The 25,999-nt window shown below is 35.1% G+C and overlaps 2 protein-coding genes across 2 annotated transcripts; one reads left to right on the top strand and one right to left on the bottom strand.

Moving 5' to 3' along the window:
• Window positions 1-1,070: 1,070 nt before the first annotated feature.
• On the bottom strand, window positions 1,071-15,316 carry LOC134265780 (uncharacterized). The gene is made up of 9 exons (XM_062747995.1): window positions 15,001-15,316; window positions 6,528-6,774; window positions 6,170-6,299; window positions 5,440-5,618; window positions 4,849-5,088; window positions 4,510-4,592; window positions 4,266-4,358; window positions 3,230-3,336; window positions 1,071-2,725 (listed from the first exon to the last, which is right to left on the bottom strand). Exons 1-9 carry the CDS (start codon window positions 15,167-15,169, stop codon window positions 2,249-2,251), a joined length of 1,725 nt encoding a protein of 574 aa, XP_062603979.1. The 5' UTR covers window positions 15,170-15,316; the 3' UTR covers window positions 1,071-2,248.
• Window positions 15,317-15,412: 96 nt separating this feature from the next.
• On the top strand, window positions 15,413-25,934 carry LOC134265771 (la-related protein 7-like). Its single transcript, XM_062747987.1, has 12 exons — window positions 15,413-15,565; window positions 15,851-15,929; window positions 21,385-21,485; window positions 21,608-21,688; window positions 21,945-22,109; window positions 22,395-22,503; window positions 22,772-23,411; window positions 23,605-23,720; window positions 23,879-23,979; window positions 24,305-24,449; window positions 25,445-25,542; window positions 25,746-25,934. The coding sequence occupies exons 1-12, from the start codon at window positions 15,482-15,484 to the stop codon at window positions 25,818-25,820; spliced, it is 1,794 nt and encodes a 597-aa protein (XP_062603971.1). The 5' UTR covers window positions 15,413-15,481; the 3' UTR covers window positions 25,821-25,934.
• The last annotated feature ends 65 nt before the right edge of the window (window positions 25,935-25,999 follow it).

The raw sequence follows: 25,999 nt of genomic DNA, 5'->3' as shown, positions 1-25,999 counted from the left end.
TTTTCTGAGACGAAATATGTGTATGGAGTTAACGAACGGTATCCAAGTTCACAGATCCATTCATGTCATTTCATATCCTACAGACATTGTTAAAAATGCCCCCCCCCCCCCAAATAATTCATGACTATTGCTTGGAAAAACTCGCATAAACTTTGAATTGTTTGAAAACCGTCGAGAAAGAAAAAATGTTAGGGGGAAAAGACTTAGAAAGAGAAAACCACAACTAATAGCAGAAAACTTAAAATTGCAGCTTGCGATGGTCCAAATTCAAACTAGCCTTTCGTTTTGTAATGAATAATCCACAGAAAATGGAAAATAACACAGACACTTGCTTAAGACATAATTTTTTAACACATAGTACAATAATAACAGCGTTGTTATTATACTTAGTTAAAAATTCAATTCTTAAACAAGTGCCTGTGTTTTGTGTATCTCAGTAGGTTCCAAAATATTTTTTCTTCCTTTACTATTATATATTTGAATACTGAATACCCTCCAGGGAGAGGGGTACAGTCTGGCCCTCCCAGTTCACTATGATTTGTGATGAAAAGTGTACATCCCTATTCATGAAGTTGATATAAACCTACAGCAAAGTCTGACCGCTAGGCAATGAAAAAAGTTTTAGAACTATAAATTATGATGATCCCAGACCTCAGTTGTTCATTTCGTCCTCATCCAGGAAACTGAAGATAAAGCAAAAAATCCTATATTCAATTTAGCAATGTTGATGTGAAGAAAACACAAACAAGAGATGTTTGTTAAATACTTATGCTCCCTCTCCCAAATAATTGGAATTTTTTCTAATCCAAGGGACGTACTCTCTCAAAAATGGCTCGATCTTACCCAAAAGAAAACTTGACCTAGATATTCTTATGGTAAATCTGTATACCAAATTTCATTTCAATATGTACAACCTCTGCAAAGAAAATGAATGGAAACTAATGGTGGACCGACAGACAGACCGACCGACCAACAGACCGATAGACAGCAGCAAAGCAATATGCCCTCCCATCTTCAAAGGGGGCATAAAAAGTTTTAAAAACATTTGTATATTTGTAAATGGTTTTTAATAGATGCAAGTAATTTTTTAAAATTTAAAAAGAAATACAACTTTGGATTTCAGATTCTTACACATGACAATGCAATACCAAGATATTTAATTTACATTAAATTCATTATATATAGATAATGTAACAATTTTTGGCAAGAATAACAATCTGTCAGATGTAAAAACAAAAAAGGGGGAAAAGAAATTTTCTCCATAAAATTGACACCTAGTGATGGTAAAGAAAGAATATCCTGGTTTTTCTCAATGTTTTATACACCAGTGTAAAAATTGATATACATACATTATGATTTCACATGAAAAAGGCCATTCTCTGCTTACAAAGTTACACTTTGAAAGACAAACCTCCAATTGTAATTTGAGCCAGTAAACTATTTAGACATCTGATCAAGTAATTAACATTTCAGATTTTTATTTAATCTGTAAAAGTTGAAATGCAGAAAGAAACAGTGACTAGGAGTTCCAACTAGCTTCAACGATCCCATGGTGTTTGAGATATCAAAGTATGCGATAACAATTTAAGTTAAATTAAATTAAATTGTTATGGATATGATGTAAATCCCACATTTAACGATTTCAGGAGACAATGAAATACACTGTATCTTTCAAAGTGTTTTCGACTGGGAAACATAGAATAATAGTGTCAAATAAAACAAGTGAGTTAAGACTAGTAAGTTCTAGTGTCAAAAGATTCATCCTGTTTTAAAAATATTTGAAAATGTCCATAATTACAACAGCAACAAACATAGCCCATTACTAGATTGTTTTTATCATAAATTACAAGTATTTTGTTAATATTATAATTTCTTCTACACTAAGTATTGATTTTAGCAGATTTCTGACTATTGTTGGGGCAGTTATATGTCATTGTTATATAGCCTGTAAGAGTGCTTTACAAGCATTAAGATACAATAGTCACAAAATTCTTGTTTAAAACAGAATTCATCTTTAAAAACTACATACACATGTATACTGGTGTTACAAATCCGATACAGATTAACAACAGATTTAAGTTTAACATCAAAATAATATTAAATACTAGATAAATATATAAAATGGTTAAAATAAACAGTACTGACTATAGAATCATGGTTTGGAATTGGTTCAGTAAAAATTGAACATATAAAAGACATAATTTACACATAATAAAAATCTACAACAGATCACAGGTGCTAAACCACCTTAGACAAACTGTGTGTCTTGTGAGCAGATCAGAGGGTCCTCAGCAAAAGGCTTCCTCCCCATCAGAAAGTACAGAATATTGACCAGTCTCTCCTGATTAGTTAGTGCTGACTTAGTCTTCCTCATAAACACAGTGGTCACTCCTTTAGACACCAGAGCTAACTGAAACCTCAGAAGATTAATGCCCCAGATAATGGACACAGCATTCATGGCTATCAGACTCAACACCCAACACTCTGACCAGAACATGGAGTAGAACATGTGGCTCCATGTCTGACCAGCGTAAGTTCTGTATGTGTAAAAGGCACAATGCACCAGGAACAGAGTCATGGAAACCATACAGCTGATGATGAACCAGCAGAATAAGGCATGGTTCTTTTTGGCAACACATGTCAGGAGGAAAAGGCAGTGGTGGTCCATGTTCTCAAAGCACCTCTCACAGAGCCGGCAGTGTTTTGTTCGTGGAGCCCTCACAATCTGAAAAATATATTGAAGTATAGAAATGGAACTATTCAATATCAAAAGCAATTCTATTGGTAATTCTTTTTATGGGCCTGAATCGATAGATTCGGGGCATATATTGTTTTTGTCCTGTCTGTCTGTCTGTTTAGCTGTTTGTCTGTCTGTTGTCAACTTTAACCTTAGCCATAACTTTTGAACTGTGTGAGATACAGACTTCATATTTGGTATGCATACTCCACTAATTAAGCTCTTTCAAATGACAGCTCTTGTTGACCTTTACCTCAGCTGGTATATAACTGGTCAGTTTTACCCCTGTATTCCAGTTTTGTTGACCTTACCTCTAAGTTGGTACAGAACTGTTCAGTTTTACCACTGTATTCCAGTCTTGTGGACCTCACCTCTAAGCTGGTACAGAACTGTTCAGTTTTACCACTGTATTCCAGTCTTGTGGACCTCACCTCTAAGATGGTACAGAACTGGTCAGTTTTTACCACTGAATTCCAGTCTTGTGGACCTTACCTCACAACTGGTACAGAACTGGTCTGTTTTTCTCTGAGGCACACACAGGTCTATCAGCGTCATAGGTCTGCCGGACTCTTGATCCCGAACTGATTCTGTGGCAGCTCCTTCATAACAGAACAAAGTATTTACTTTGTAAAATGTATACCAAATTAATCATATGATCACCAATATCTTTTTATATCGATATAATATTATATATAAGGATTTCCCTGATTTATATTTAAATATGATTTTGTCTGTTTTTTATCTATGAACCATAATTTTCAATTGAAATACATGCAATTCCAACACCCCTGTTAATTCATAATGCCTATGATGTACTTATATAGTGCAGATAAATATTATCTTTCTAATTTTTTATTAACCAGTACTAAGGGCGAAACGATTACACGTGTAAACGGCGACGTTTCGATTTTATTTATTACATTGAAAACGTTTACACGAAGGTATTATCAATGTCTATCAGAAATGTTTGATTTTTGACCATTTGATAAGCAACAATCTATAACGGAAACAGATTGAATAAAAATGTTTAAAACCCAATGTGGTTTAACATATTTAATTCCGATTTCCGTGTTGCGAATACTAGCGATGTTTTATGACACTTGAAATATAAAACTTGATATATTTTGATTAAATAAATATAATACATTTTTCACAAGTCTTTGAAAAGTGTTACAGTCAGCAAGTCTTGTTATACTTAATTCGAAATTAAAAGATCCATCTTTACAATTCTTTTTCTACGTCCGGTATGTAGCCAAACAAACCAATGAAGTTTCATGCGCCTCAAATTGTTTCGTCATAATGACCAACAATGAAATTGTAATAACAACTCACACTTATTTTAAAGTGAAAGAATTGATCATTAAATTCGAGTTTCCTGATCCAACATAAACTATCTCCCGTTTAATTTTTTACATTTTAAACGTTTACAAAATTCAGTAAACGTTTCACCCTTAACCAGTACATGTATATGTTTGTTTTATTGAAAAATTTGGAATTAGGAATATATCAGAAACATTGTAATGAATACCTGGATCACTCCTGAGAACTTTGATGTACATGTAAATCATCACAAACCCCAGTAATGTCGCTATTACATTGAAGGTTGGGTACTCATTACAATCTTTGTACAATTAAGTCAGTGTAGTATATGATATTGTACAACTTAGCATAAGCCAAAAGTATGCATTATTATTGAAAATTCAACATCTTATTAAATGAACTTTCAGAAACTGTTTAGAAATCCATTACGAAGTTGCTGTTGAAAAGGATACTTGGTAGAAGGTAAAATAACTGCAGTATAGCCGTATGTAAGACACCAGCAAAGAAAGTCCCAGCAAACACAGGGTCAGGCCACCTGAAAATGAATATGTGGAGAAAACAATTAATAACGCTCATAAAATGGAATCGCAAACATTCATTTTACAAGGAAATAGTGACAGATGCCATTATCAATTTAATGATGTTAGATAAGTCTGCTTAAATTTTAAATATTTTGGATATTTCATTAAGCAATCCAATGGAATTATCAGGTATGCTCAATGATGCCCCATCATGCATCATTTTTTTTTTAAAATCATGAACAGAATATGCAATGGAATGAAAGCTATTACCTAGAGATGTGATAAATTCTGTGGTTATGTCTCAAAAGGCTTAAAATAAGAAAGATCATTCCAGCAAAGTACACCATTCCCTGGTGATCCGGGAGCAAATAGTGGGCCGAGAGGGCAATAGTGGCATACAACACCGCGGGCATGAAGAGAAGCCACCACCAGGTTAAAACTGGTCCCCGCGGAACGTAGTTCTTGTCCTTTTTGGCGAGCCATTGCAGTAATGGGGTTATTTCTTTGTGTCTGAAATATACGTCAAGATGGATATCAATTACATGAAATATATGGTCGTTATTACATATACTAGCAAATTTTAGGAAGAATTTAAAAGATAACAAAGTCATACTGCATAACCTGGATTGGGGCAGTTTATGTTCCAACCCACATTATACCAGTATAACTTGGGTAGCTTATAATTTTAAAATTTCCCATTATTAAGCAGTAAAAATAAGACAATTTTTTATTCAAAAATGCCCTCAAATGATGTGTTACTACCAAAATTATATTATTTTAAGGTGTTCATTTTTTATTCAAAATACAATTCTAATATAATGTGCAATCCTTGCTATTAGAAGAAATGTGTGTAGGACTTACCCATATTTATTTCTTTGTGCTGCTAAATCCACTGGAGTGAATCCTTCACGGTTGGTTAAGTGAAGAGGACCACACCCCGTGACCACTAAGAGTTCCCAACATAAGTAAGGGTGTCCTTCCCGAGCCACAATATGGAGGACCGTGTTCCCATCCCCATCTACCTGGGTCAGGTTTGTTCTCTACAGAAATGTTCAGAAGCTATTTGTGACAATGTTTAAAGTAATACATTTGTGCACTCATAATCTTTACTATCTTTAAACATGTACATTAAATTTTCTGCAAGTGCTCTGCAAACTCTTTTTACTGTTATATGATTCATGCACATGTTTCACTTAAAATAATAAGCTTATGTTTTTTTCACTTAATTAAATTCTAATTCTGAATACTGTAGAAGCACTAATTTTCGTTGGGATAAAATTTCGTTGATTTGTAATCAAAAAAAGTTTCGTTGGCATTTAATTTCATTGTTTTGAAAGTAACCGTAATCAATATATGGTCATATAAAATTTCATGTGGGATTTAATTTCGTTGTTAATTATTAATAACGAAATTTAGTCCCCCACGAATATTTGTGCTTTTACAGTATTTTGATATGTGCTTCTAAATTCAAGTATTTTATTTTTCAGTTATACTGTATCATTACAATTTACATAAAATTATAAATAAAAGTTCTTGAACAGCATGGGTGTTGGGAAAAAAAATTATTACATATGTTACTTTAGTACTATACCTCTGCTTTGATAAGGAATTTAAATGCATCAACATGGCCATGAACACAACATATATGTAAGGGTGTCTGTAGGTTTTTGTCCACTGCATTGAAGTTTACACCATTCATTTCAAGATACTTCATAACATATCTGAAAATGCCAAACCAAGATGTTAATAAAGCTTACAACTGTACACAAGAAAGCAAGTAACATCCATTTTAAATGACACGTTTTTATCTTAAAATAACACAATAACAACTAAACTTTCACAATTGCTTTTATCTAGTCAGAACAATAGGAAGCTGATTACTACAGTAATCATATTTTCTGGCATCATTTTGTTACTTAGAATTATATATAAATCAGAACAGTTCTCACACACTCCCTGTCTGGGCGGCATGGTGGGCTGCCGTTTTTCCATTCTTGTCCACAGTGTCTAGGTTACCTCCCCTTTGTATAATAAGGTGCACGATCTGAGCCAGGCCCCGTTTACAGGCGTAATGGACGGGGGTCTCGTCAAACTCATTCCTGGCGTTGGGGTCCGACCCGCCCTCCAGTAACAGGTAGCTGACGGACCAGTCCCCACACAGACAGGCCTTGTGTAAAGCTGTCTGACCGTGCCAACCTGAAAACGTCCTCAACATTTTATACAGGCATTCATAATATGTACAAAAAATGTACCAACTTACTGAGGTTGTTAATCTGTTTCATAAGACTAAATATCCAAAGCAAGAGTTTCTATAGAAAGTTAATTTTCAAGTACACAAACTGAAAAGGCACCACCTTTACTTTTCAAGAAAAATCATTACAAAAGTTAAATATAACTCTCTGGTTGTAATGGTTACCTACAGGTAACTAGAACTGTCCAAACGGGACAAAATACCCCCCGCTGGGTTTTTTCAGAAGCAAGTTTTTCCATAATAAAGATATGTATCACACATGAATTAAGAAATTTTTCTTCCAGTGACCTTGAAATTCCCCAAATGACCTTGGGTCAAGGTCATGACATACTCTTGGGTCATGGGCAATCTTTGTGTGAAATGAGAACCTACCAAGTTTATCCATAAAAAAGATATGGACTGGAAAGAATTATGAACTTTTTCTTCCAGTGACCTTGAACTTCCCCAAATGACCTTGGGTCAAGGTCATGACATACCTTTGGGTTATGGGCAATCTTTGTGTGAAATGAGAACCTACCAAGTTTATCCATAAGAAAGATATGGACCGGACACGAATTATGAACTTTTTCTTCCAGTGACCTTGAACTTCACCGAATGACCTTGGGTCAAGGTCATGACACACCCTTAGGTCATGGGCAATCTTTGTGTGGAGTAGTAGATTCTAATGTCCCTCCATAAGAAAGATATGGACCGGACACGTTTGCACAGACAGACGGACAGCTAGACAGACAGACAGACGGACAAGGTGATTCCTATATACCCCCCCAAACTTCGTTTGCGGGGGGGTATAAAAAGTCCCTCTTAGTTATATTGCCCCCTCCCCTCACCTGACCCCATTCCACCCCTTAAAATAAAGGATTTATAGAATTTCCAATATATCCAATATATTTTCACATTAAATGACATATTGTATACAAAACTCTGATGGTAGATAAACTATGTTTCATTTATATGAGGATAATTAAATTAATTTATTACAAAATGCATATCCACTACAACTTTGTCTAAAGCTTGAAATGCATTTTCTTTGTTTCTCCATTTTATCTTTTTTTCAAAATAGCAGCATTTCCATGCAAACAATGCAATGCCTTTCATGAATTCTCTCATTTTTCTGTGAGTGTTCTGTTCTCCTTGCATAATACTGCCTTTGTGTGAGTGAAGATTATTAGATCAATATTGACAGTTCAGAGGATGGAAGCCAAGGAGACTGCACGATATCAAGATTAAAAAAAACCACACCTGTAAGACGTGAGAATCTTAAGCTGACATGAAGATATACTATGCCAAAGTACTTATATGTAACTTAAGGCAAGGCTGTTTTAACTCATCATTCAAATTACTTAACCTCTTCAAATGTGGTATAGATTGGAATACATTGTGGAGGATTGTTTGTCTGATTGTAATCTGTCTGATGTATGGTTTCAACCATTATACCAGTAATCCCTTTGGAGACTTAAAAAGCATATAAATGAACTATCAGTTTCGCTTTTTGATAAGAAAGGAAAATTTTGCACAATAATATTGACTTTCAACATGAAAGTTTGGTTTATATAGCTTAAATATTTACAATTAATGCAAGTCATATGAGATAATTACATCAATACTCGAGAGTATGCATGCCCATAGATTTTATACCCAGGAAGTAAATACTAATTTTCCCTGAAAGGATCCTATATATATTTCTTCACATGTTAATTGTTGGTCATCTTGCTTTATGGCTTTATTTCAGCCATCTCTGCTTTTCCTTTGATATTAAAGTTGTGTGTTACAACTAATTTTTATATAAAAGTAAAGTTAATTCTCGATAAACCGCCACCTTTTGTAATTTAGAAATCATGGCGGTATAACAAATTTGGCGATGAATCGAATTTCCCATCTTTTTAGAAAACAAAAAGTGCAATTACCGTTCTTAGAAATACCATTTAAGCGTTTCTATTCTTATAATAAAATGGACATATTTTTGATTGAAAATACTTCCAGTATTTTTTTATGTACAATTTCACTAAAACAAAATGTGCAGTAATGAAATAAAGACAAGTCATGTGTATTTAATATTATGTAAATCTACACGTCTGATATTGAAAAAAAACAAGCTGGGTCGATCGTCGTGATTTATTGCCGAAAGTACGTAAAATGAATTCTTGAATAAATTCATCGTTTATGGCATCATTGTTAATGAAACGTTCAAAATTCATGCCGTATAATTATTTTTTCAGCAAACTTTGCATTAATTAAAGCAGACATCATCAAAATAATATTGTTATCCGCGCACTATAACAACGACCGCTTTCCTGGCGAAGCCGTGACTAAATGATTTTTATTAAACAAAAATCAAAATTATTATAACAGTTCATGTTAAAATTATTCTTTATTTTATTCTTGTTTAATTACTAAATTGCATGTACCTTGTCTGCCTTTGCATGCTTTAAAACAGGGATAGCGTCAACTAATTAGCCGCACTTCACTGACCGTTTGAATCTGTGGCGGTATATCGAGATAATTGACACTTAAAAATGGACGTTTGTTTTGAAAACAGCCCAAATGAAAAAAATTAAGGGGGAAACAAAATACTATAACAAACTACTTACAAAACACTGTGTTTTGAAAGTATTCCGATAGTATAGCAAATCACATGCAAATGAGCTAACAAAACACTATAACAAATTACTTTGAAAACACTCTAACAAACTACTTATGAAACACTCTAACAAACTACTTACAAAACACTGTGTTTTGAAAGTATTCCGATAGTATAGCAAATCACATGCAAATGAGGCTAACAAAACACTCTAACAAACTACTAACAAATCATAAGTAACAAATCATCAATAAACCACTAAATTTGAATTTTAAAATTATAATCCACATGCAAGTCTATGGAAGGGAATTACCGCCAAAAGTCTATGTATCTTGCTTTTATTCTTATTCTGCCTACTTCTTTATGCTTTGTTATTATTGTAATTATATGTCACTTTATTGTTTTCATATTCGTCTTTATTACATTTCACTTTGACTTTTATCCTTCTTCATTTTTTCCTTACTTCTATGTTGCTTTATTCTTGTAAATTCATTCTACCTTCTTTTAAACTTAAACAGTTTCTTAAATAAATTATTCAATCACGCAAACAATGAAGCATATTCAATGAAGACTAATCGAAGTTGTCAAACCGTCAAAATTTAGTGCGGCATTATAACGCTAGGTGGTGTGGTGTTAGCTACGAGTGTTGGTAAAACTAGGTAACCAAACCCAGGTCGGGTTATTTGAGATTCTTCAAAACGCCTTAGCAATCGAACTTCTGAAGGCCGGATCAAATAATCCGATCCAATAATGGAAACTCCATATTTATTTTCTCTGGGCACAAAGGAATAGCGGCCTCTTTTTTCAGACATAACTTTATACTATACTGAATATGTTCATTGAACGGCCGACCCACTTTTTGTAAGAGTAAGGGTCAAATAAGTTTTAGTAGTACGTATGGTAGGAAAAAAAATTGAATTTGATTCTATAGAAGAAGTTGAATATAACCCAAAACTCACCCCACCTTCGAAATAGGATTTTATTGGCATCGGAAGCAAATTGAAAGTGGGGGGGCTAAGTGTAAGAATTTTTTAAGACCTTCAAAAAAAAAACCTGACAAGCAAAAAAAAAAAAAAAAAAGAAAAAAGAAAAGAAAGAAAAGAAAAGGAATGTCAATTTTCCGAACTCAAATATTCAATTTCTTAGGGGGGGGGGGGGGTTAGGTTCGAACTCCAGTGCCAAAGTTTTTTTTTCTATACACCACCACTTTTCCCATTTTAAACCTATACTGCGTCGTGTCCATGGCAAGTGGGGGGTGGTCTAAACCTATGCTGGAACGTCTGTACTAAGTCTATCTCTGGAAAAAAAAGTGGGTCCAAGCCCCCCCCCTACGGTTCCGACGCCTAGTATTTTCAAGTTTGGACAATTTCCTGTTTTTTTTTTTTTTTTTTTTTTTTTTTTTTTGCGCTTGTCAAGTTGTTTTCAGCCGGGTACTTTAATATTTATTCTCTTGTTGCCCCCTCCCCACTTTCAAAAACGTACAATGCTACGTCACTGTTCTCTCGCCTGAAAAATATAACTCATTTAAAGTTAATTATTTGTTGGATAATTGAATTCCAGTTTAATTGATATAAAAAATGTTCAATATTTTGATATTAGTTAACCCTCATGAATTGGGTTGTTTTTCAGAACCTTCCACTGAACTGAACTTTATTTCACGACAGATAATAACTGCTCATGCGCGTGATTCTAGGGACAGGGCTTTGCAAAGGAGTGAGGAGGGTTAATATGGGTAGTCAGGCGCGGATCAAATTTTTTTTCAGAGGGGGGGGGTCCACCCCAGTCCAAAAAAAAGTCCAATCCCAGAAATTTCTTGACGAGCATAAAAAAAACTAAACTCGCCCAAACGTCAAAATCCTATTTCGTAGGGAGCGTTTAACTTTTTTTCCTTGCTTTAGTAAATACATTTTAATTTAAACCTTGTAAATTCCAGGGGGTCCTAACACCCCACCCCCCTCTAGATCTGTGCATGGTAGGGGAAGTAGGAACTAGGCTTCGTGCATCCAGACATACTGGAAACTCCCTGGTCTTATTTTCAGCGTTGATATTTTATATTAAAATAGCACTTAATTTTCAATAAAGAAAGAAATATCTTTAGTACGCATCGTATTTGTGATCAGCCAGGAGAGCTAAAAAGTCTTAGAACTCGAAAATTCTGTTTGGTGGTGGTGAGGGGGTAGGGGTCGTCAACTTATTTTACTCATGCCAATAAGTACATGACTTTTAATATATGAATTGACTATTAGTACTGCAACAAAAAGGGTGAGGGATGGGGGCAACAAGCCTTTCGCTGAACTTTTCCAGTAGTAAAAAGTTACGTTTAGGAAAATGTTTCGTGGCCACCCAGCCCTCTACCGGCGAAACTTACCCCATAGGAGGTTCCACCCGGAAGTCAGTATATATATATTGAGACTTTGGTGGTTTGATTGTACATTGTATAATGTCCCTTGCGAGAATTTTTAACTCAAAAGGAGAAGCCACATCTTGCCGGTGGAGAGCTGCAAATTTGTCCTATATACGTCTTGGCACTTAGCCATTGAGCAGTGAGGGATCTTTTTTCGTGCCAGCACCTACTACGACACGGGACCTCGAATAACAAGGTCTAGATTTCATCCGATGGATTGAACTCCACGTCCTACAGTGGGATTCTTACCCACGACGTATTGATCGACTCCTTACCTCTGTACTTCGTGACTCTAAAGCAGACGCCGTAACCACAGTGCCACGCGGGGTGGGGGGGGGGGGGGTCATTATCCATATGTACTAGTGAAGATTATCTATGTTTACATATTGGTTAAAATGATTTAATTATAAAGCACTTTTAAAATGATATTATTTAAATATTTATTCATACATGTATCATGTGTATAGGACGGATAACTTTTCTTCAAAAACTGAAAACGTTTGTAATGTATATATAAACATCGTTTTACGATTAAAATAACTATTCGGGGAGGGGTTGCTATGAAGGGGGGGGGAATTGCTATTTATATCGAGATTTCCCACGGAAGACTAGCTATACCCCGGGGGAAGTCCCACTGTATAGTCTTCCGAAGGAAGCATCACTATGTTGTCAGTCTTCCAGGAGAAATCTTACCATTTAGCGAGACTTCCGAGGGAATGGCATGTATCGGGTACATACCTGAACTAACAACAAACATCATTCATTTAAAAATCTAAGTTCCATTGATAAAAGTATTAAGGCAGAAAATTAGAAAAAAAACTCGAATAACCCCGGCCCGGTTTGCTTACCTAATTTTACCAACACTCTTAGCGAACACCCCTGCCACCTAGCGTTATAATGCGGCACTAAATTAGGACAACTCGTATTCGTCTTCATTGAATATGCTTCATTGTTTGCGTGATTGAGTTAACGTTCGTAATAGAGATAATCATTTAAGATACTGTATCAATTTCAAAGAAAATAAAATGACTTATCAAGAATAAAGAAACATAGAAGTAAGGACGAAATGAAGAAGGATAAAAGTCAAAGTGAAATGTAATAAAGACGAATATGAAAACAATAAAGTGACATATAATTACAATAATAACAAAGCATAAAGAAGTAGGAAGAATAAGAATAAAAGCAAGATACATAGACTTTTGGCGGTAATTCCCTTCCATACAAGTCTTTGAAAACATCTAAACACAACCTAAACACAATCTCATTTTGATACATTATAAACACTTCTTGTTTCACAGTATTTTGAATTCAAGGATTGACTTTTCCAATCACATACATTTTCACAGAATTTTCAAGTATTATAATTAATTCATATCACTTAATCCAAAGCTTAAAACTGATCTAAGCTAGCTAGTTTATGGATTAAAGGACAATCTTAAAATAAATCAAAACCCAATAAAAACAGGCCATATATACACATCCACATTCACAGATTGAAGGTTATACTGTACTCCAGTAAAAAAGAATTATAACTTAATGACATGCAATAATAAATACCTCTTTTATATCCAGATTCATCCTGATTTTGCTTTTTCCAATCAGGGATCAATAATATTATCTAAAACTTTGCATGTCCCTTCACCAATCTCTTTGTTTCTCTCTGACCTACAGTGCTGGTGGTTTGAAATTTGGCGCAAATACTAGTCTAACACAGGATGTAAATAGATAAGTTGTTCTTGGAAGCTTTTACTACTCTTAGATAATTCAACCCTAAACATGTCTGTTAATCAAATAAAATGCTAACAAAATATTACTTGGATGCACACAAGTGTAACGAAATACTTTCAAAATGCAATTTCATTCTGCAGAGTGTAAAGAAACATTAATAAAACACCAACATTGTAATGAAACATTAACAAAATACCATGCCATCCCAATCCTATAAAGTGTTGCATTGATGTTTCGTTAAATGCAACACTTTCAAAACGTACAAACAAAATACAAAAGTATGTTTTGGTAGGGTTTTGAAGATATTTTAAAAGTATTTTGTTAGATTTCTTTTTCATTTGGGAGGGTGGCGGATGGCGGTATGCGAATTTGGCGTTATAAAGAGAATTTTATATAGCAGGAAAAACGTTCTTGGGCAATCATGGCGGTATTGCGAAAATGGCGATGAATCGAATGGCGATAATTCGAGAATTGACTGTAATGCTCAACAAATTAAATCTGATTAGCTTCCTATTGCAGAAAGGAACAACAAGGAACTTGGTGAGGAAAATTCAGTAACTTAAAGCAAGATAATCTGCAACATTTAAAACCTTGAATTAATGCATACAATCTGTAAATAAGTTCTGCAAGCTTACCACACCTTCTTGTGTTGACCCTGGAAATGCTTTAGTAGCTAAGAGTAAGAGGTAGTGGCAAAACACAAGTATCTGGCACCTTAAAATAACTGGAACCTTAGAATGTCTAAGGGTAGGACACCCTGACCCAAAAAACACCGAGCCTCCAAGCCCAGGAGGTGAGCTTTGGGATAACAACCCGAACTCATAAGAATTTATTTTTATGGAAAAAATCACTAGGAATATCTCTTGTAAAGTAAACCTTTAGATGGGAGTCTCTCTAGGACCAGCACTGGAACCAGTATGACTAGGTAGTGAAAGCCATTGGGAAACTACCGACATGAATAGAGAGGCCCTCAACACAGCCAAAACGGAGGTCAGAATAGGACAGCATCATAATATAAAGATTGACAGCCCTCTCCTGGAGACCAGAAGAAAAACGTAAGACAGGAAGGCCCAAAGTTGCTTGGTGGCAGACAACAGTAGCCAAAAAGCCCAAAATATGAATAAAAGAGAATTAAGCTGGAGCACACTCTAAAAGCTAGCTAGAGATGAACAAGGATGGAGAACCCTCATTACTGCTCTTTACGCCAATGGCGTCACTAGCAGTAAATTAGTATGTCTTACTTATCCCATGCAATTTCTAAAAATCTTCATCAACAATAATTCTTCTCTAACTTGTTCAGCTGTTGTTATGCATGCAGTTTTGGGAAATAGTTCGAAAATGGTAATGTTTGACCAATATCATACCATTTACTTATGCACAGTGTTATCCGTTTAATATCAATATCTGAATATGTATGCAAGATATTCCTATTGTTGTTTGTAAAATGCATGTTTAACGTACCTTTTTCACGGACAAGACCTGGTTCCTGTTGAATCAGTTGATGCACCAATGGAACAGCACAATTACTTATGGCTGACAACAGCAGCTGAAATTTTTCACTGCCATACCCCGCCCCAGGACCAATCTCTCCGGGGTACACAACTTTTGGATATGGATCAGGATCTGACATTTCCTTACCCCTAAAAAGTAATCTACGATCTCATACTAGACTTACTGCTAACCTAAAGGATTCAATACCATTTTCTACTATTTAACACTGGAATAATCAGAATTTGATATATTATTTTGCACAATGCTTGTCGGTAGGCCCTAGCATGGAATGTTAAATCTGTGATAGCTCCCGAGGATATCCGAAACGAATCTGTTTCTGTGACGATGATTTTGATTGGTTCTTATCTTACCATCCAATCAAAAATGTTTATACAGTAGTTTAGTATCTACTTTCAATTTGTTCAGAGGGAAAAATAAGAAAGCTCAAAACATGGACAACCAAGAAAAACAGAAACAAGTTGGAACGTCAAGAAGGAAACGAATGAAGGCCGTTCAAGCAAAAATCAGAGAACAAGTAATTTATGTCTGACCTTTAGCTTTAAGAATAACTTCACACTGTTATATCAAAAATGTATGGCAACTTGTGCAAGTAAAAGGAACTCATCTTTCATAAATTGATGAGCACATTATTTAACTTTTCCATTGTCATTTATCTTTGTCAGTGATGAATTAAGCAACAAATATTGTCCGAATTGAGTGATATGTAGTGTATATGTTGTTAAAATTTATAATATAGTACTGAGCAGCTACTGAGGTTCATAGAAGTGGAAGTTTTTTATCTTAATGTTCTATATTGCAGATGGAATTTTACTTCAGTGACTCAAATATAGCTAAGGACAGATTTATGAAAAACTTGATAGAGTCATCAGAAGGTGGATGTAAGTACGAGGGAAGCAAGGGAAACTAGCTGCAATAATACAACCCTCTCCAATTTTTAAAATCTGATTTTTACTGGAGAAGGCTACATACAATTCCTCTGATTTATCAAGCTATTTTGTTTTACTACCGTTTTATATGTAAAGGGGAAAAATGAGAGCCGCAGGCTCGATCTGAGTGCCGGAGGCAAAATAAATTGTTTTTGAATTAAACTGCTCCCCCGGAAAATTTTTAAATACCGTAATTTTCAGGTTATAGGTCGATACTTTTTTTCTCAGAACCGCTGGGCTCGCCCAATATACGAATTCGACCTTTCTAAGGCTCAAGTTTACGAAAAATGCCCCAAAATCAATAAAATATACGTAAATTTCAGAGCAAATCTGTGCCACTTTTATAACTTTTTTCATTATTTTACGCAGAAAAATTAATGCATAGGTAAACAATAACATATTTATTCTATAGCTTTCTTACAAAATAAATTCCATTAAATATCCGTTGATGACAAAGGAAAAAACTGTGCTTCATCAAGTTAATAATTCCTCAACGTGTTATCCATTGCCATCATGCGGTAGCCATCTTGTGAAGTTAGGAAGTCGCTACCGTTTACTAAAAGTAAAACCGCAACCGTATCAAAATATAAAATACGGAAATTTTTTCAAGATCACAAGTGTAGTGTTTTACCATTAATTAGTAGATTGATAAATTGAAATAGTATTAATTTTTTTTTATTGTGACAGTCTTATATTTATTTTAATTTTTTTTTATTGTGACAGTCTTATATTTATTTTAATGTAAAATGAGTGAAATAAATTGTTGCCAGTCAATTCCTAAATTTAAGTACCAAATAAACCGATAGTCATTACTATATATTTTTTTATTTTATTTCATTATAATACCTGTCAAACGAACTTATTTTGAATATACCGGTACTATCATACGTATTCGGAAGTTATTAATTCATTTCTTATAAACTCTAAAGTATCAGTAAATTCACGATGCGTTTTTTTTAATCGCTGATTTTTTTTTTGTATATTAATTCTTCCATCCAATAATTTCCCCCCATTCCTAACCAATAATTTATCGAATCTATTGTCTTTAGAAAACCAATCAGACAGGTGATTAAAAAGACAAAAGCGTCAATCAGAAAACATTTTACAATTGAGTATGTTTTGATAGCAGAAAATTTCGATCCGCTGAAGCGTTTAAAAGGGGGGCTATGTGTTCACTGGGTATCAAAGTCACGATGCCTCCAGTCCAGTCGCGCCGATCCTTCACTGCAGGGTTCAAGCTTGAAGTAGTCCAGTATGCCGAGGAAAATGGTGGAAACATGGCTGCACAACGACAGTACGGGGTCAGCGAGAAAGTCATCAGAGGCTGGCGAAAGCAGAAAGATGCCCTCCGGCAGACGAAGAAGACCAAGAAAGCCTTCCGTGGCCGCACTGCACACTGGCCTGAACTCGAGAATCAGCTCGAGGATTTCGTCATGGAGCAGAGAGCCGCATGCAGAGCAGTCAGCACCGTCCAGTTAAGACTGAAGGCCGTAGACCTGGCACAAACCATGAATATCAACAACTTCAAGGGTACGACGGCCTGGTGCTACCGTTTCATGAAACGAAAATCTCTATGTATACGTCAGTGCACCACCCTAGCCCAGCAGCTTCCAGAAGACCACGTCCAGAAAATAGCATCGTTCCGGCAGTTCGTTATTGAGCAGATCCAGCGACACAACTTGAGCAGCAACAACATCATCAACATGGACGAAGTCCCCCTGACTTTCGATATCCCGATGAACCGGACCGTCGACAACCAGGGCACCAAGTCCATCACCATCCGGACCACTGGCCACGAGAAGTCTTCATTCACCGTCGTACTGAGCTGTACCGCTACCGGCACAAAACTCCCGCCGATGGTAATTTTCAAGAGAAAGACTGCTGTAAAAGAAAAGATGCCAACTGGTATAGTCGTCCATCAGAACGAGAAGGGGTGGATGGACAACGACGTGATGGAGCTGTGGCTAAATTCCTGTTTTGTCAAGCGACCCGGAGGGTTTTTCCGCCAGTCCAAGAGCCTGCTTGTCCTCGACTCAATGCGGGCTCACATCAGCGAGGTCACCAAAGAGAGGATAAAGGCGACAGGCACCATCCCCGCAGTTATTCCCGGCGGCCTTACGAAGATCCTGCAGCCCCTTGACATCTCCGTCAACAAATGCTTCAAAACAGAACTCCGTAAAATCTGGGAGGACTGGATGACAAACGGGGAGAAAAGTTTCACCAACACCGGGAAAATGAGGCGCGCATCATATTCTACCGTGTGTCAGTGGGTGAAAGACGCTTGGGCAGCTGTTCCAGAGAGAGTCATCATCAGTGGCTTTGTCAAAGCAGAAATTGTTCACGCCCCCCTTCCTGAAGATGAAGAAGAAGTCCCGTTAGCTGAAACAACTGATGACCTGCCGTTGGCCCTAGCCGCTCTGTTTCGTAGTGACAGTGAAGAATCAGACTTTGACGGGTTCGCTTCTGACGAAGAGAGGGATTCTTAGTGCCGATATTGAACTGTGCAAATTCACTGTCTTGTGTCACAAACTTTGTGCTTGCTTACCAGTGCGTTTTAATATGACTTTGACATTAGTGCATTTTGTTACTAGTGCTGAATATATTCTTTATGTTTATTTATTACCATTGCCATATTTTATGTCTTGTAATAAATGTATTTAAAATTTTATTTTCTTTTTATTGAACAAGATTGGAGGTTTTACAGGCAGCAAATGAGTTATAAATTTGGGTATTAAAAAATCGTTTTGAAAGATAGTTTGAACTTTTACAAGCAGTTATGGAAATACACATGCGGATGATAAAGAATTAATTTTATTGATATGGAGTTTTACAAGCAAAGAATTAGTAATAAATACAGGTTACAGAAATATGATTTAAGACAGAAATATAATTTTATCTGATATTATAAGGTTTATTAAAAGCTTCTTCGTACACAAGAAGTACACTGAATTACCGCTATACAAAGATTGGCTTCTAACGAATTTAATTGTCTGACAGATAAAAGGATTTACACTGTGTACACACAAAGGTTTTAACACCTGTGTTGGTTTAATACCCGCAGGGCATGATTAGCAAATCCACGTGCCGTTATAGGGTATTAGTGTTACACATCATTGAACAAACAAAGCCATGAAATTCATAATGACTGTCAAATTGTGGATGTACCGGTACTCTCAATTTAATTTATAAATTAAACTTACAGCGTGGTAATATTATTTCAATTCTTTACTGTTGCTTTATATATACATTTAATGGTCGTTTGCGGGTTTTAGCAAATCCCTGAAGAACAAAAATGAAAATGGCGGACATCGAAGCAATTGTCGTCCACCGGTAAATAACTAACTGAATGAACTATATTAGGAATGTGTCCAAGTTGTTCTGAAATCAGAATTATTATTCTTTGATCTCGGGTATTTCCCGAATTATAGCTTAAAAACAGAAACGTATTTACGTGTTATTTTTGCCTCAGGTTTAACAACTGTATGAAACTACGGAGGCATTGAACAGGCAAGTTGGAGAAAAATAAGTACCGGGGGTAGTAACACAATTCAAAGAAGTTTTAACTACATTTTTTTAAAAACTTTATCTAAATGCTGTACTCATTAAAATACCTGTTTGTTTTCATGATACATTCATGTCACGGAATCGCCCCGATAATTTTAGAGGTTTACTTGTTCTGATACGTTGTATCAGCGTAAGAATCTTTAGAAAACGGGAAATAAAGCCTCGTCCTATATAGTAAGTTCGTCCTATCTTAGGATTTTTCAAAAATTAAGGCTGAAAATGAGCCTTTCGACCTATATACCCCATCGACCTATAACCCGAAAATTACGGTAAATGGAGCAAAATCCTGCATTCTTACAAGGTACATGCATTTGTAGACCTTTACAAAGACCATTAAATTCACTTTTTAGGCAAAATTTTAAATGAACACACACAAAAAAAATTTAACCAGGTAACTTTTTTAATTTTTTCTCTAATATAACAAATCAGTTCTGTTTTTCATGTTTCACTACTAACATTGTTTTTGTTGTTACTCCATTCTTCCGATTCATAGTGATATAAGCTCCATCTTACTCATCTACACTTTTCTTTTTAACTCTTGCAATCGCACGCGTATCTTTCGACATCATGGACTTGGCACATGTTTACCGATCAATATCAAATAAAAGCTTGAATTCTTTCTTTTAAAAGCGTTTGAATGACTAGGATGGTAAATTAGCTGTGAAACTTCAATCGGACAAAAACGGAAAATTTCGAACGATGTTTTAAATATTCTCCTTTTCTATCTGAAAAAGGGGAATTTTTGCACCTTTTTCAAGAGGGGAAAGGTACCGTTTACCGGTAGTAAAAACAGCCTTGATAAATCCCTGCAATTCCTCTGCATCTTTGTAATGGTGCAAATATATTTTTAGTAAGGATGACTACAGGCAAAATAAATTGTTTTTGAATTAAACTTACTTCCAATAAGACAGATTTTTTATTAACTTTCAACAACATTGTCCTCTTTATGCGAAAACCTGATAAAATAAATCAACATGTTTACCAGTTGTTTTCCGCAACAGCCATGACAGTACTCATCTAATGTATTAAGACATGAGCTTGAAATTTATAATAACTTGAGAAAGCAAATGTTGGTGTGGAAAAATGATTATGTTGTAAAGTATTACTAAACATCAATAAATAAAACCATTCAAAGTGATATTTATTCTTCAACAGCAATATACTGTACACAGGGTAATTTTTGCCCCCGTTTTATTTTCGCCCGTTTCGCCCTAGTCGGGCGTGGGCGAATTTAAAACGGGGCAAATTCAGAGTAAACTGTATAATATCTTAAACAAAAATCTTTTTGGGGCGAATTTAAAACGGGGCAAACTTGTTTTCAGATGTGAAAGGGCGAAAATAACATGGGGCGAAAATAACCCTGTATACAGTATATGCTTAAAATAAGTGAATTCCTAATTAGATCTGCTCCCTAGATCCATTTTTTACTGATATTTTGAGCTGAAATATGTGTGATCCTTAGGAGATTTAGATATAGATCTTTCATTTGTATAGGGGTACCATGTTTACATCCAATTCCCATTGAATTTTGATCCCACCCCACTCTTTGAATCCCTTAAAATATACTAGACCAAGTAAGTTCAGTTTTCTCCTTTGGCTGGTCACTGTATTTTATTAAAATTGACCTATATGTGAAAGGAGAAAAATTTACTCAACTGCACTCACAGTCACACGCTGTTTTTAAAAAATATGTAAAATCTAGCTGGCCTTTCCCATTATGAACAGATCAACAAAACTTTTTCTGACCGAAGAAAAATTGTAGAATCATCATAGAAAAAGGGGCCTCTGTAGATAGCAGTTATATTACATCTTCCTTTAGCTTTTAAAAATACATTTTTTGCAGATGTAGACATTGAGGCCTTTATGAAATTTAAGAAGATATCCAACCTTACCTCTGATGTTATCCAGATTAGGAAGGCACTCTCACACTCTGACTTTTTTGAGGTACTGAAAAATTCTTTGTACATTTTCATTTTCTGCATCATCTGACTGTGGTGTGAATGAGTAGCAGGATTAATGATTTTTCACAATTACTGAAGTGTTTATGTTGACTTTTTATTTAAAAGCTTAATGAAGAGAAAACTAAAGTGAGAAGGAAAACACCAATTCAGGAATTAAAAGATTTAGATGAAAAAACTGTTTATGTAGTAAGTAGTAAACTCTGTTTTTTTTATCTGGTTATAGAAAATAAACTATTTAAAATTATATTTCAAAGAAAAGTTACAAAAAATTATTTACCATTAAATATTGTAATGTTAAATAATACCAAAAGAACATTATTTCTATGTTTAAGAAAGGAAAACTTTAAAACGGGGCAAAATTGTTTGCAAGAGTGAAAGGGCGAAAATAAGACGGGGCGAAAATAACCCTGTAAACAGTATATATTCATGTTGTATATCCTAGGAATGTTTACCCAAAACAGCTGATCATCAGTGGTTGAAGAAGCTATTCAAACCATGTGGAAACATTACTTACATCAGTATACCAAAATTTAGAAGCACAGGGGACAGGAAAGGATTTGCTTTTGTAGAGTTTGACACAGTAGAAGCTGCAAAGCGGGCATGTCAGGTACTTAAGTTTGGACTGCTTTGTTAGCAGGGAAGAAATGAAGTACATTTGTTGTTCTGTATACAGATTTTACATTCTTCTCAATTACTATGATACATTAATAGAAATGTGTAGAAAATTCTAAATTAAAAACAAAGAAAATTTGGATAAGATGGGTATAAAATTCTAAATTAAGAATAGAGAAAATATGCATTAAATGTAAATTAAGCTCAGAAAAAATGGTCATAAGGAAATTTTAATCTATATTTTTTGATTGACTTTTATTTTCATGTTTCTTGATTGAAGGATTTGAACAACCCCCCTGTAAGACCTGGAGAAAAAAATTCTCCTGGAATGTTTCCGAAGTTCAATCGACAACTGACCAGCATGCAAAAAAAACTGGAGGAATTTGGAGGTACTCATGTCTTTGTACATGTATATAATTTCTATTGAATTAGTGTTGCTTGATTGTTTTGAAACTGGGAACAGATATATGTGGGTTAATGTAAAGAAAGAAATTTCCCACAAAACAGTTTGCACTGAATATAAATTATGTTTTAGAAAACATCAAGTAACTTCTAGTTTATATTTTCTGAGTAGTTTTTTTTTGTCATTTCTCTTGGAATCAGTCAATAAATAATGCTATGATAAATTGATTAAAAAATATGAAATTTGCATTACAGAGAATGACTCTGAACAGAAACTGCCAGTCAGAGTCAAAATGAAAAGGGAGAAAAGACCAAGAAGCAAGAATAGTGAAAGTAGTACAGATTTGTCTGATGTGTCGCCAAAGAAGAGACGGAACACTCTCAGTACTGAGACCGTGGAGGGAGAAAGTATGGGATCCTCTAAAAGGAAGAGGAAGATGAGAGATTCTGAGGGTGAAACTAGTCAGAGGATGAAGGGGGAAGGTGGTGAAAGTGAGGACAAATCCAATAGTCAGAAAAAAGGCAAGAAAAGGAAGCAGAAAACTGTATCTGATACCAGTGCTAGTGAATCAGATGTGAGTAAGTCAGGGGAATTCAGTGGTTCAGAGACAGAGAAAAAGAGGAAGATTTCTCAGGATAATGTAGAACAGACAGGCTCTGATGGCAATGTTACAGGTAACAGCATGAAGGAGAAGGGTGATCAAAAACAGAAGAAGAAGACTTCAGGTGGAGAAATGCAGGAGGATACAGATGCACAACAGACAAAACAGGAAGTGGCTGACGTAAGCTTGATGGAGGAAACAGGAAGAGGAAGTCCAGCCAAGAAAAAGGAGAGGAGGAAGAGGAAGAAGAAACACAAAGAGAAATATCTGCCAGAGCTCAGAGTGATGCCAAAGTAAGACTTCTGCAGAATCAGTTTTGCATAAGAAATACCTAGTAAAATCATAAAATCAACATAAACTTCAGGGACACTTTTCTTATAGGAAGTATACTGAAAAAAAAAGAATTCACTTACTGCATGTAGACTGTAACTTTATCAGTAACTAAAAATGTTTGCAGTAATACTTTTACTTTTTTTCCTTGAATAGATTGGAATGGTTACAACTGAAGAAAGAGTATTTAAGTCTTCAGAAGATGAACATGAACAAGTTGAAAAAGACTCTGCAACACATGAAGAAAGAAGACTTACCTGAAGAAAGCACAGGTAAGTGAACAGAATTAACATTAAACGAATAGATTGTGTCTCAGCAAAATATCTTGCAAAGACCAGCAGGACCAAGGTTACTCAGTTAAACATTATTGCCCATGGGCCTTGTCATGAGTTTTTGTACAAAATAAAGGAACTATACTATATATCTCCAGATGCAGTAACGGAGGAGATGCCAGATAAGCCTACAGTGGAGATGCCAGGGACTGTGGTACATCTGACCAGTGGTTCACCGGTCTACAGGAAGCAGCTAAAGGTCAGTGGTACAAGTCTCTTATCTGTTAATTGTAAGCAGAATTCAAATGAATGCACACCCTGTTATGAACTGGAAAAAGGAACCCTGTTATCCAAAAATCCATCTCAAATCTAGGTTGAATTATCTGATGATATTGCTGTTCTATCATTGAAATATTAAAAATCTCTCAGAATATTTGTTTAAATCAAATTTTTACATTGCCCATTTGTTTGCGAGTGTACTTGTTAACTGATTCTTACTTTGCGAGTAATAGCTGATAACATATCACAGTATTCACTCTGTTGACTAATAATGACTGTGTAATTTGTTTATTTCTATCCTTCAGACTGACTTAGGTTCAGAGGTACAAGTGGCCTATGTAGACATAAGAGAAGGAGAAAAGGAGGGCTATGTTAGATTTAAGGATGCCGCTAGTGCTACAAAGACCGTGGAGCATTCCTGGCCCCAATATCAGTTTGTTTTACTCACAGGTAAATAGTTCAACTGTTGAAATTTTTTTCATTATGATGTATCTCGGAGCTTACAAGTCAAAATATTTGGATCATGTGGTGTGTTTAAGAATTGCAAAGCTGGAAACTTAATTCAATTATTTAAAAGAAAAATTATAAAAAGTTTTGGACTCTCTTTGTGTGTTTGACGTGTCGCCAAAGCTGCAGATCTTTAGCTTGCTGCCAGGTCTGAAAAAAAAAAAGGGTTATGGATGACCAATGAGCTAGTGAAAAATTTTGACATTTTATATATTCAGTATTTTTAAAAAATAAATTATTGTTAAAAAATGCATTATGCTTGCATTTCTCCTGATGCCCTGTTCACACGGATAGTTTAGTTCGAATCAAACGTAAGTTACTATAAATTAAGTTTGATCAGCTTTCACACGGAGAACTTAATGCAAATTTGTTTAATTTGAATTAATTTACTGCGCATTAAATTACTTTGCAATAGCTTTGTGTGAACGCTAAGCGAAGCTAATTTGATTTAAATTTTGATGCATGCACAGAACCAGAATTTAGTCACAGGCCATATGTTGGTGCTTAGATTTATGTACCTGTGCTATTTTTGGTTGAAAATTAGCGGAAAATTATGTTAATCACTAAAATATATACAGTCACAATGATATGGATATGCTCTGCACACATGATGTGTTTTACAAACGACGTCATAATAGCCTTCCTGAAAAGCCTTACTATAGAAATTCGCAATAGTTTACTTCGCTTTAGCTGTCGTGCGAACACAATTTAATTCGCATTAGTTTGATTTGCATTAGTTTACTTTGCATTAAGTTACTGCGAATTAAACTCTCCGTGTGAACAGGGCATTAGTCTCTATTATATTTTATAATGTGTCCTGTAAGATAGGTGCACTGTGAATTTAATTGGATTCATACAAAGTTTTAAGGTTATTGTATTTTTGGTTCTGAAGGAGATATTCATTATTCATGCTGTATTGTGTTAATTTTTGCTGACAGGAGCTGACGAGGAAGCTTACTGGGACAAACTGAAGTCAGATAAGATGAAGAAATATCAAAATAAACAGAAAAAGCAGGGGAAGAGTGGGCAAAAGAAGGTAGAGTGTTACCAGAGGGCAATACTTATGAAATTAAAAAAAATTAAAGTAATGCCAACTGTAAAATTTAAAGATTTTTTAAAATTAGATATTCTCTCAGTTTCCCCAACTAGGAGTAATATTTTGATTTTTTTTTTTTTTGGGGGGGGGGGGTGGATGTTAATAATATTTAAGTATTTCCAACTTTTAATTATTAATTTCAGCTAATTGACAGAGCACAGAAACGAAACAAGGAGAACCTGGACCGAGTTCACATCCGATTTGGAGAGGAAGACTGAGCATTGAATCTACAGTTCAAACTATACATTGTACATTCTGCATTTTTTTTGTTACTATTTAATAGTGCTGTCATTCATTTACTTGCAACATGTGAAATAAAATTCATTTGATTATATAGTTTTAATTTTTTTAATCCCCAACATTCTAGTGCAAATCACAAGTTGTAGAACTTTCAGTT

This window comes from Saccostrea cucullata, unplaced genomic scaffold (assembly GCF_032062105.1).
Source record: "Saccostrea cucullata isolate Sc308-1 unplaced genomic scaffold, CSIRO_AGI_Scuc_v1 ctg157, whole genome shotgun sequence".
NCBI lineage: Eukaryota > Metazoa > Mollusca > Bivalvia > Ostreida > Ostreidae > Saccostrea > Saccostrea cuccullata.
Note: the sequence above shows the minus strand (reverse complement) of the source record. Positions and strands in the feature narration are given on the sequence as shown.

Coding starts and splice junctions, on each gene's coding strand:
- LOC134265771 (XM_062747987.1), top strand. CDS start 15,482: ATGGACAACCAAGAAAAACAGAAACAAGTTGGAACGTCAAGAAGGAAA. Junction 21,689..21,944: donor ATGAAAAAACTGTTTATGTA/GTAAGTAGTAAA, acceptor TGTATATCCTAG/GAATGTTTACCCAAAACAGC. Junction 24,450..25,444: donor TCAGTTTGTTTTACTCACAG/GTAAATAGTTCA, acceptor TTTTGCTGACAG/GAGCTGACGAGGAAGCTTAC.
- LOC134265780 (XM_062747995.1), bottom strand. CDS start 15,169: ATGTCAGATCCTGATCCATATCCAAAAGTTGTGTACCCCGGAGAGATT. Junction 5,619..6,169: donor AATTCCTTATCAAAGCAGAG/GTATAGTACTAA, acceptor ACATTTCTGTAG/AGAACAAACCTGACCCAGGT. Junction 3,337..4,265: donor AGTTCTCAGGAGTGATCCAG/GTATTCATTACA, acceptor TCTGTTATGAAG/GAGCTGCCACAGAATCAGTT.